This window comes from Mastigoproctus giganteus, chromosome 12 (genome assembly GCF_048544385.1).
Source record: "Mastigoproctus giganteus isolate SK-2022 chromosome 12, ASM4854438v1, whole genome shotgun sequence".
NCBI lineage: Eukaryota > Metazoa > Arthropoda > Arachnida > Uropygi > Thelyphonidae > Mastigoproctus > Mastigoproctus giganteus.
In genome coordinates this window covers 63,101,775-63,114,486 of record NC_143586.1, presented here as the reverse complement: position 1 = coordinate 63,114,486, position 12,712 = coordinate 63,101,775, and the positions used below count along the sequence as shown (strand labels likewise).

Genomic DNA, 12,712 nt, shown 5'->3' with positions numbered 1-12,712 from the left:
AATGCAGAATTGGAATTTGGAGAGTAAGGAAGGATAGACAGGACAGAAAGGGAGGAGGGGTTATGCTGTTAGTTAAGAAACACACAAAATCTAAGGAAGTGCATCCAATTGATGTAGTTGGACAATGCAATGTTGAGTCTGTTTGGTGTGACATAAGCACTGGGAAAGGAAAAACGAGAGTAGGTGTGCGTTATAGGCCAAATGAATCTGATGAGTATAATGAGCAATTGCGCAGAAAAATAAAGTGGGCCAGTAAATCAGTGTAACCTTCCTCCCTTTCTGTCCTGTCTATCCTCTCTGTACACATTGTGTGTGAGTGACCAACCCACAACTTCGCAAGGCTTTTGTGGATTTATTGGATGATTTTTTTCTACAGCAGCTTGTTTGAGAGGCAACTAGAGGGAGTAATACTCTTGATCTGATTATCAGTAGTGATTCTTCATGCATTAAACATCTGCAGATAAAGGAACCACTAGGTGGCATTGATCACAGTGTGCTGAAGTGAGATTTACTCAGAGATAACTACCATCAGGGGTAAAGGGAAGAGATTTTGCTTTCGCAAAGATGACTACGGTGGTCTGAGACAGTATTTAAATTCTATATGGTGGGACCAACTGATGATACCAACAGCAAATTCAAAATGGGAAGCATTCAAAGAATTAATCTTGGAAGCTACTAGGCTTTTCATACCAACAAAGAAATATTGTTCAAGATCTAGGCCTAAATGGATGTCAGGTGAATTAATTAGACATGTGACAGAGAAGAAAAATGCATGGGATACATATAAATTAACATGTGACACAGAAGCCTATGATAGATATAAGCTGGTCTGTAACCAAGTTACAAAAGAAGTTAGGCAGGTGAAGGCAGATTATGAGAAATCTTTGGCAAAGGATGCAAAGAAAAACAGCAAAGAGTTCTTGGTTCTTTACTTATGTAAACTCTAGAAGGAAGGGGATGAATCAGATTGGTCCACTTGATATCGATGGTTCAACTGTTGATAATCCTGCTCAGGTAGCTAACAAACTAAATGAATATTTTGCATCTACATTCACACATGAGGAGTTATTCAGGGAGGGGAATGCCAGAGGTGTATTCAGCTCTGACACTAAGCTAGAGAACCTTGTAATAACTGAGAGTAAAGTGGAGGAGAAATTGTTGAAGATAAACATAAGAAAGGCACCTGGGGTGGATGGAATCTATCCAGTTATATTAAAGGAGGCGGCAAAGGAAGTAAGCAAATCCTTAGCCATAATTATGAGGCTTCCCTGGACTCAGGGAGGTACCCATGAACTGGAGATGTGCAATTGTGACCCCAATCCACAAAGGAGGATCGAAGGGAGATACAGGTAATTACAGACCTGTTAGTTTAACTTCTGTTCCAGGGAAATTAATGGAGGCACTGGTTAAAGAAGCATTGCAAGATCATCTAGACAAGACTTCAGTTATGGCTTGGAGACAGCATGGGTTTGTTAAGGGGAAGTCTTGTCTGACCAATTTGATTGGATACTATGATGTAGTCACAAAGGAACTGGATGCAAAGAATAACTTTGATATCATATATTTGGATCTTAGAAAAGTCTTTGATACTGTTGCACATGGAAGACTGCTGCACAAATTGGAGCAGTGTGGCATTGGAGGCAAATTGCTGCTATGGATAAAGGGATGGTTGAGTGGGAGAAGACAGAGAGTGGTAATCAATGAACACTGCTCTTTGTGGACTAATGTTATTAGTGGAGTCCCTCAGGGTTCAACGTTGGGTCCATCGTTGTTTTCTGTATTTATAAATGATATTAATGATCGTATATCAGGCTTAATGTCCAAGTTTGCAGACAATACGAAGGTTGGCAGGGTTGTTAATGACACTAATGACAGTACACTGCTGCAACAGGATCTAGAAAAGTTGAGCAGATGGGCTGAGAGGTGGCAAATGAAGTTTAACATTGACAAATGTAAAGTACTACATATGGGAAGCAGTAATCCTAGAGTAATGTATCAACTCTGTGGTACCACACTGACAGTGGTAGAGAATGAAAAGGACTTGGGGGTAATTGTGCAGGAAAATATGAAGTTTTCTGAGTAGTGCAGACGGTCTGCAAGAGTAGCTCATGGTGTTTTGTCAATAATATACAGGAATTTTTCTAGCAGGAATAAGGAGGTGATTATCCCCTTGTATAAGGCAGTGGTCAGGCCACACCTTGAGTACTGTATACAGGTCTGGAGGCCTCATTTTAAGAAGGATGTAGAGCTGTTGGAACGAGTACAGATAAGGGCAACAAGATTAGCGAACAGAATAAAGGATTGCTCTTACAAAGTAAGGCTTAAGTTTTGAAAATTACAGAGACTAGGCATCTGCGAGGTGTTCTGATTGAGGTGTATAAAACCTTGAATGGTTTGTGCATGCTCAATGCTGATGGGATTCTTCCTCTTGCTCAGAATAATCGCCTGAGAGGGCATAAATTCAAATTGAGGAAAGACAGTTGTAGGATAGATGTGCAGAAGTTTGTCTTTAGCCAGTGGGTGGCTGATTGCTGGAACAAACTTCTAATTGTGGTTGTAGAAATTGATAGCTTAAACAAATTCAAGGCAGAACTAGACAAACATTTGGAGTGGGTGGATGAGTGAAATGAGAAGGGGGGGGTGTTTTTTTTTTTTTTTTTTGGCTGATGCTATATAAGCTTGCTTTCTTGCATCACGTGCCCTTGCTAATACAGTGGATTTCAATTATTTGGGCCACCAGTAAATCAGGGCAGCCATTTATTTGGGGCAAATCTTAAAAAACAGAATCCAATTCAGAAAATAGCCAAGGTTTACTTCGCTTAATTGGGACAGCATGCCGTTTAATCGAGGCAGGAGACTGCAGCACTGGAGATTACTCTACGATTGTCTCCGATGGTATCACGTGGTTCGGTCAAAATTCTGGAGGTCACAACCATAAAACAATAAAAACAATTAGCAGTCACCTGTTTATTGGGCTTTTCTGTTAGTGAAATCTATCATAAACGGACAGTAAACTCGATCTTACTGATTTTGCGATAATACCAACAGCTGGAATTTTGTGGGTTATTATGGTGAAATGTGTTTACACTTCCATGAAGTCTTCAATCATATAAAAAAATTAATTTTCAGACTCTTCTCTCATTCCTATTTTTAAAGCTTTGTAACTCATTACTCTGTTCTCACTTGCACGTATCATGTTACTTGCAATTTGTGTGCCATGTTCTTTGTTATTGATTGCTTATCTTTTTACTGTTTTAAATTTTAACCCCCCCACCCACAAATGTCAGTGAACAGAAATGTCAACTAGTTAGTATGTACATATTACAACACGTATTAATTATCCCACTTATCACGTATATTCTTCCGATTTTCACGTATCATTTATTTTTTAATTGGTAAGGTAATGAAGGGTAAATTTGTGCTTAATATATCTTTGCTTTTATAGCCTATGGATAATATTCCTCCTATTTTCGCTTATTAGAATCGCCATTTAATAGAATTAAAATTGAATTCACAAATGTGATCACAATGACCGGTGCTTACTGCACATCATATAGTGAACGGTACTTTACTATATCGAGTTCGTCATAACGTGATTTGATTGTACAGTGAACCGATTGTAGAGGGGGGAGGTACATTGTATTTTTAACTAATTACGTGAAACTTCGGATAATTGGGGCAGCTGCTTAATCGGGCCAAAATGCACTAGTCCCAATGTGTCCCAAATAACCGGAATGGACTGTATTTTGTATTGGCTTAAACTTCAATATCTGTCACAATTTTTGTACTAGAAAAAGTGCATAATAAAATAACCTTAACTGAGTGTCGAATTAACTGCTGCTGATGTGGATGGGGTTGGCAAAAAATGCTACAAAAAATTGGCGCATCAAAAAGTATCACCAAGTGCAGTGTGTGTGGTTTTTTTTTTTTTTTTTTTTTCAGCAAAATCCTCGACTTTGGAAATTTATTTGTCAACGTATTTCTTTTAAAATTAAATTTTATCATCTTTAATTTAGCATTTCAATGTAAAATACAATGCTGAATTAAAAGTTTCTTGGAAAACTGTTCTGTGAGCTGAGACTCACAAAAGGAAATCACACGGGACCTATGTACTTGTGGATTGCCTGGCCTAGTTTCAGTCGTGTAGGCAAATTTTAATTCTGTAATAAAAGAGCTATTACTTTTTAGAAATGATGTGCGAATACAACCAGTAAAGTATTAATATTTGACTGGGGAAATTATGATGTAGAGAAATTTTCAGCAATTGCAGTGTGTGATTAGTAAATAAATGAATCAGTATTTATTATAAGGTTTGAATGTTCTTTACCATGTGCTGATCTAGGATGTCTTTTTCCTCTAATTTATCAGTAAGCCAACTCAAAAAGTAAGTTTGAATTTCTTATTTAAGAATAGCATCTTAAGCTGATTATGTGGTATATATGCTGAACGGCTAGTTTCTTGGATAGACCTTCATCATCCAAGGAATACCACTCCATCAGAAAAGCGTGATGTGCCCAGAGCAGGCTATCTAAAGTATGTAGTTAGATAATGAGAGATTGTGCATGCACAAGTCAGTAAGAGAATGGACCAACAATGTGACCTAAGTGACTTTGCATACAATATATTAGTTGGTGCCAAACTTGTCAATTCAGGTATCATAGACACTGCCATCTTGTTGGCATATGAAAAACAGTGCCTAGAGTATACTGAGAATGAATCAACAACCAGAAAACATTCAGCCTGTAGCAGTCCTGTGGCCAGGAACAAATTGTTGGTGTGAGAGGCTTATGGAGGAGGGAGATAATCATGCAGTCTAACACAATTGGTTCTCAACCAGAGGCCTTCAGACAAATGGAGGTCCATGAAAGTAGTACTGGAAGGAGATCTATGATCAGTTTTCAATACATTAACTGTATGGTTGGCAGATTATTCAGGCAAATTTTTTGAATTTCTTTTTCTTTTTTTTTTTTTTACTTGATATAATTTGGAGCTTGATAATGAAATACAGCCACTCCCCAGCTTACGTAATACTCGACTTTTATGTAAGTTTTTGCCAGCTGGTGCAAACTTAAAAAAATCGTGGAAATGTATTTTGCATCCCATAGAAATAAATGGAGGTATTGCGAAAATATCGTAATGTGAACCCAATAACACATTGTTATTGGGTTTTTCACTATATAACAAAGCTATTTATCTCTCTAAAAGGTCATTTTTATAATGGAAATTGCACTACACTTTCATTGTTATCATATGTTCCATTATAAAAATCAATTTTGAATGTCTTTGTGATATTTTTTTAAAATACGTTTCTGAAGGTCATTACCATAAAACAATAAAAACAATTTGCACTTTCCAATTTATTGGGCTTTTCTGTTAGTGCAATCTATTATAAACAGGTAGTAAACTTGATCTTATTGCATTTATGATAATACCGATAACTGGAATTGTGTGGGTTTTTATGTTACAGTATTATGGTGAAATGAGTTCTTCACCGAAATCTTCAATCATATAAAAAACATAAACAAATTTTCAGAATCTTCTCTTCATTCCTATTTACTTATAATGGTGAAGGAAAGTGCAAGTGCTGGCAGTGCTAGGAAACGAAACAAAATTGATTTAGAAATGAAGATAATTAATTAAGAAGTACGAAGCAGGAGAAAGTTTGATCTATTGCACGGAAGTAGGTCTCGCTGCTTTAACAGTGAATACTATTTTAAGGGACAGTGTGCATATAAAAGAACATGTTAAAGGATCAACGCATTTAAGATCAACAGTGATCACAAAACAGTGTTCAGGTGCTATATCAAAGATGGAAAAGCTATTAATAATTATGATAATTATGTGGATGGAAAATCAGATTTAGAAGCAAGTGCCCCTGAGTCCAATAGCCATTCAACCAAAAGCAAGAAGTATTTATGAAGATATTAAGGATAAGTACGGTGAACCTAAAGCCAAGTTCATGGCAAGCAACGGGTGGTTTAATAGGTTCAAGCATTGTGCTGGTTTCCAAAATATTAACGTATGTGGTTGAAGTTGCCAGTGTCGATTCTGCAGCTGCAGAGAAATTTTGTAATGTGTTGGAAAAATCCCTTCTAAATCTCCATAGCCCTCAATTTCCGCAGTGGCATGCTTATCAGCTGGAGAGTTATTTCTGGCAATGATGCTCGAAAGGTAAAACTTGCTGACATTATGTCTGTCTCCTCTCTTTTTGTAATTTTATAATTTTGAAATTTTGTAAACTTTTGTAATTTTTCCTGCGCATGAGGTAAAAAAAATTGAATAATTAATTCTATTTACATGTTTGTTGAACATTTCTTTTTTTTGCTTCAATCAAATTTGAGATGCTGCATAAGCATTTAGGGAAATTCCGACTTGCGAAAAATTCCAACTTACGTAGAGTTCCGTGGAACATAACCCTTACATAAGTTGGGGAGTGGCTGTATAGGAAACTGAGTTAATTGCTAGTAAAACTAGTCTGATGGGCAAACAGAATCCTTAAATATAAACATGGAGTCTTTGGGGGAAAAAATAATAGATGACATCTGTCTGGTTAAAAACAATAAAAGAGGATCCTCCTTGAAAAGCTTAAGAAAAACTGCTTTTATTGTTTTTTTTTTAATGTGCCACAGTCAATCAAGTGGTTCTCTAGCTAACTGTCTGTATAGAATCAATTTTGATTAAATATAATTATATGATCAATTTAATCAAAATTGATCAAACTATTGTAATTCTTTTCCACAGGCAATTTTAAAACTTTAGGTTTAGTAAACCAACTTACGTCGTATTTAAGTTATTACTAATGAACCTTTTGGATAATTGATTATTTAATAATTTTAATAAAAAGAAAATTTTTTTTTTGATTAAAGTGATTTTTCTATATACATTTATGATATAATAGTAGATATGTTCCATGAAAAAATTAAGTATTAAAATTTAAATATAACAGTCATTATAGCATAATACAGTAATAGTGAGAGGAGAGCATGAGTGACTTTATACTTTGTTGGCTTTCTCAGTTTATCGATCTCAATTTTCTCTTAATGATAAGAGACGTTTGAAACTTTATGGAGTTTTTTGTTTATTTTTTAATGTAGAACTATTCTCATAACTGCAGAAGAAAGGAAATTAATTGTAGAACAGAAAATAATAATTTTTTGATTTTTTTTTTTTTTTTTAATTTTACTTGGTCACTAACAATGAAGTTTCTTCTGTTGTATGTAGTTGAAGTTGTTGAAGACATGAATCTGACACCTACATACTCTTCTCTTTTAAAATAGCTGGTAACATTCATATGCTCTTATGTTCCTGTTAATTCTGCTGTGCCGACTGGGCTAGCCAGGTGGGTAAAGTGCCTATCTGCCTGGCAGGCACTTTATCCACCTGGCAAGCCCGGCATTTACCCACTTGGCATTCAAACCTGCAACCCAAAGGTCACTGGTTCGAATCCCGCCTCGGGCTTGGATCAGAATAAAATGCAAAAACTTTGGGAGGGGCATTATGGCCACGGAAGCCGATGCGCCAACAACTAAAAAAAAAAAAAAAATTCTGTTGCTTTGCATGTCTTCACCTTTCTCAGCAGTGGTGCTCATTGCAGCTTCTAAACAAGTAGCATCTTTTGATATGTTCTTGGTTTTTATTAATTTTTTGAGGCTGCAGCATCATATTTCTTGCAACTTTGTTTTGCATTCTTAGGTTTGCAAGTTTTAATCCTTCGGAATCACAATCTCTATGATTCAAGTAAATTAACCACACAGCTTCCTCAGTGTTGTCCAAGTCAAGGTGATTTTGGATACAATCAGGCCATCGTTTTCTCCAAACTCTAGTTATATTTGATTGGGGCTCAGTCTTAAACTTCCTTCCTTGCAGCTTCTTCCTTTCATGAGTGTTTTGTACCCATTTTACCAGAGTTTATTATAGCAGAATCAATAAGTGGATGAAGTAAACTTGATTGATTCAATAATAAATTAATGTTGCACTTTGAATTGGCAGTAAACATTACATTGAATTATTTTTATTCAGCTTTGATTGCTGCTATTCAACTTGCTTCTTAAAAATTATTTATTATAATTTTTTTTAGGTCTATAATTTAAGTGTTGTAATGAAATGTCATTAAGTGAGGTATACCTGTATTAACAACTAGAATATTAATATTTTGGCAACCAAAATAAAATATATATTTTTTGCCAATGGATAAATATTTTATCTATCCACTACATACAAACCTTATATGAGTGTGCGAGAATCAGTGGTGTAAGTTTTCAATTTAAAAAAAAAATTGACTTGCACCACATATTCTTCCTTGCTTCCTTTCATTTTATGACTGAATTAAATCATTAATTCACTCACATATAACTACAGTGAGAAACATGTTATCATACTGAACAAAAATTGGAAACTGTTCGGAAAGATTAGTGCAGGTCAGTGCCAAGTTCTGTTTACATTGTGAAAATGATAGTTCTGATTGCTTGAGGAAATTATGTTTACTTATTACTGTAATTATTTTCTACAGGCAATTTTAAAACTTTCTAAGTTTGGATAACCTAGAGGTTGTAATATTCATATTATTTCAAATTTAGTTTTACTGTTGTGTGCATCTATAAACAAAAAAATATATATATATATATATTAAAATAGAGACACTGGCATTAGCTTGTAGCAAGAAAAAATAAAAAAAATTATTCTGCGTAGAATACGCACTGAAGAGTTTCAGAAAAGCACGTTACTAGGCTAAAAAAACAAAAAAAATCCTGAAAAACATACCAGTCAGCTGGTTAAAGATGTAATGGATTCAATATGGGGAAAAAATCATCCTTTTGAAATTCTATACAAGATGAATTTAAGATTTCATGGATTCAAATTTTGAATTTAAAAGCAAAAGTTGGTTAGTTAGCTGAAAAGAAAATTATATTATCCAACAAAACAAACAGCCAGTGTTGAAGAAAAAAGAATATGATGGAACATGGAATGCTTGTCATTTATTTCTCTTGTATATTTCCCCCCCCCCCCACCACACAGGAAGCAAATGATGAAGGGCCCTTTAGACTTACATGAAGAAGATTAGGTCGTTGGACAGAATTTAGTTATGTTGTTTTCTTTTCCATTTTGTTCAAAAATATGTTTCAGTATTTTCTAATTTGTTTACTTTATTTCATGTGAAAATTAAGATAACATGCTATAGTCCCTTCACTAATTTTTTTATTAACCTTAAATATGGGAGTGGTTTAAGCATTTTATATTCAGAAAAACTATTTTTTTAATGTTTTAATTTTAGTAATCCCCTATATTATTTGAACTCTGTGATATTGTACTAAAAACACTAAAATACTTGAAAGATTATAAATTTGACTTGCACTACTCTGAGCCTAACCAGCTCTTTTGGTAGGCCTCATTAGTTCTGTAATGCCACAATTAATTGAAAATGTGGATATACAGTAGACTCTCGATTTTCCGGGATAGTTGGTAAAAAACAAATCCCGGATTATCAATTTCCCGGTTAATCCAAAAATACAAAAGTCCCTGGCATACGTAAGAGATACGTTCCATGACTTCTTACTTTGTCGAGTTTTACGTAACTTGGGAATGACTAATAACATATTGCTACTGTATTATTATTGACAAATCTGAATTCCGCACGATACTCGTTCATGTTTGACCATTTTCAAACATCCTTATTTTAATTTTCTGATCCGAATCGATTGCTTTCCTTTTTTTTCTTTGATTGATTTACTAGTACCGCAGTTACTTATTCTCTTAGTCAGCACCATGATAACGGTTAAAATGAAATTTTCTGAAAAGAACTTCACAGGGTTAAGGGGGAAACACACTATTATCACCTCACGCGAACTCACATTTTACTAAAGCACATTTCTGGAGGTCACTGCCATTAAACAATTTGCACCTTCCGGGTTGCTGGGCTTTTCTGTTCATGCATCTAATTATAAATGGGTAGTAAACTTGATCTTATTGCATTTGCGATAATACCGATAACTGGAATTGTGTGGGTTTTTACGTTATTATGGCGAAATGTGTCCCATTCACTGAAATCTTCAGTTTTATAAAGAAAAATAAAACCATAAATAAATTGTAAGAATCTTCACTTCTTTCCTATTTTTTTGCTTGTTACTCTGTATCTCACTTGTGCAATTGTGCATGCCCTGATCGTCATTATCGATTGCTTATTTTATATATTATTATTTTTGTTTTTAATTTTATAATGCTAAAAAAAAAAAAAAAATTTAGCAAAAAAAATTTATGTAAATCTGCAGTTGCATAAGTCAGGGACTTACTGTATCGAAAAATGTTCAGCAACCTACGTAAAAAGTATGGTGATGGATAAAAAACTTACCATGTACTACTCGTGTGTCCAATACGATGTGTTCCTTTATTTTTTACGATGTCAGTTTTATATCTGATAGCTTCCCTTTATTTTTTACGTGTTGCATATGGTTTGGCCACCAACATTATAATGGTTCTTTAGAGATTTAACGGATGCACCTTGTTCAAACTTTTGAATAATTTCAAGTTTTTATTTAACTGAAAACGCAACTCTTTGGCGTTTACTTATCATTTTCGCAATTTCTAAACAAAAAAAATTTACTATAAAAAAAATTCTGACATCCCTGACATAAATAACGAAACAAAATTTTTCCTTTTGCGCTACAATGGAACACAACAATTGATGCAACGCACTAAAACAAACTAAACATTTGGTATCTCTCTTTCTTTTTTTTTTGAGCAGTAGGCATGAAGCCAGCATGTTGCAAGATAATAGGTACACTAATCTCCTAATGACGACTTATAATGCACTTGTCGCTTATTTACAACTTGTAAATATCTGTTTATACCTATTCTAGTTATTACTTGATTTTTTTGTTTTCTGGTTGGGTTTTTTTTTTATTTGGAGTCTTGAAGTGCCCCTGTTAATTTGCTTCCCAGTTAATCGAGAGTCTGCTGTACTTGAAATTCTCTAAAGAATCCTTCAGATTATGCCTGGTCACTTGATTGATGAGCTATATCACATAGCAAAATCACCCACAAAATTAATTAATTGAAAGGTGCTTCCTGGCCAATAAGCGCAGATGGAATAGCAACTTGCATTTACGTGTGACCTAGTTTTTTTTTTTTTTTCCTAGTTGTTTTGCATTACTGGTAATTACAACTTTCAGCTTAGCCTTACAGTTAATTTGGCACCATCTTAGAAGAAAAAGTATCTGAATAAATTTGCATTTAGTAACTATTAAAATTAAGAGGGTAAACTTTTATTTCAATATAAAAAAAAGTTATGTAGTCTAAATTTAGCCTATTAATATGATAGAGCTATTAATGATTTTCTTTTTTAAATTTTGAATAATAGTTGCATCATCTCTCTCTCCCCACACACATAGCTTTTAGCAAACTGGATTTGCTGCTTAGTTGATTTCATATTGTGTAAGCTCTTTGCCACAAAGTGTTTGTATTGCACTACTCTAAATAAAATGCACTGCTCTAATGGAGAATTATATTCTTTTTTATCTGAAATGTATGGTACTCCACAATATATTAGATGGTGCAGTAAGTGGAATAGACATACCTCATATATTATGGATATACCTCATCACTGGAGTGTACCGGTTTCTGCAATGCCTACCTGCCCACCAGTTAAATCTCATCAAGGATTGAAACCCAGGTCTAAGTAGTGGTATATACTTTAAATAAAAAGCAATATACTCTTCCATTGGAACAATGCTTTTTGTTTAGAGTAGTGCAATATCAAGGCAACTTGTGGCAAAGTACTTCTACATTATGAGATAGGTGTACTAAGTAGCTCATGATGACAGACTAAGATACACTGTCTGTAATTTTTGTTCTCAATATGAATTCTCTCTAACTATTTATTTTATTTTTTATTCAAAACAGGTTGGACTTCGTCAGTTAGATATGTCACTTCTCTGCCAGCTGTGGTCGCTAAATGAATCTATTCAAGAGTATAAACATTTTCTACAGGAGCGGATGTCACTTAGCTTGTCACCATCACATGCCTCTTCACCTGGTTGGGATAATGGATTAGACTCGCCAAGCAGTGAAGAACCAGCAGAAATTAATGGTGTCCCTTTTGATTTGCAACAACCAGTTCCTAAACACCTTAGCCGTGTGGGTCACCAAGATCTGGATGCAGTTCCAGAGAGACTGTCTTCATCAGAGAGCAATTCACATTCCAGCCTTGAATTTGGAGATATTTAATTATGTGATGAGTTTGTATTATTATAAGAGCTTGTGGATGGCAGTCAAAAAATTCAAAGAAAACTATTTTTGAGCTTTGTTGACCGATATTTACAAGTAACTTTTATGTAACATTCTGTTACTATTATTTATTTTTTCCTGTGTATTGCTCATTAGCCCTTGTACAAGATGTCTAAAAAAAGAACCATACTTAAAAATTTAATAGTGCTAAAGCCAGTTATATTGTCAACTTGCAGTTTTTGCCTGAAGAGCAAGTTTCTGTCCACCTTAACTAGCCATTCTCTGTCACTTGCAGCTTATTGCATTGATATTTGAACTTCAGGAAGTTCAAATATCAATGCACAACCTGTGTTAAGCTGCAAGTTCTTCATTTACTAGTATCTTTTTATGTGTTGTGGCATATTATACATACATATTATAGTTTTTTAAGAATTGTACCTTTCATATTTCTCTTTCATTTGAAGTGCCCCCATATTTGAGAATTATGCATTTT

At 34.5% G+C, this 12,712-nt stretch overlaps 1 protein-coding gene across 2 annotated transcripts in view; it reads left to right on the top strand.

Annotated features, from left to right (window-relative positions):
- Positions 1 to 12,372, top strand: part of LOC150077119 (leucine repeat adapter protein 25-like) — a 34,736-nt gene extending 22,364 nt beyond the window's left edge. For both annotated transcript variants that reach the window (XM_090386260.1, XM_090386259.1), the window contains exon 3: positions 11,896 to 12,372. In XM_090386260.1, the coding sequence (XP_090242386.1) occupies positions 11,896 to 12,219 (324 nt within the window). In that variant the 3' untranslated portion in view covers positions 12,220 to 12,372. The remainder of the gene's footprint in view (positions 1 to 11,895) is intronic.
- Positions 12,373 to 12,712: the final 340 nt, after the last annotated feature.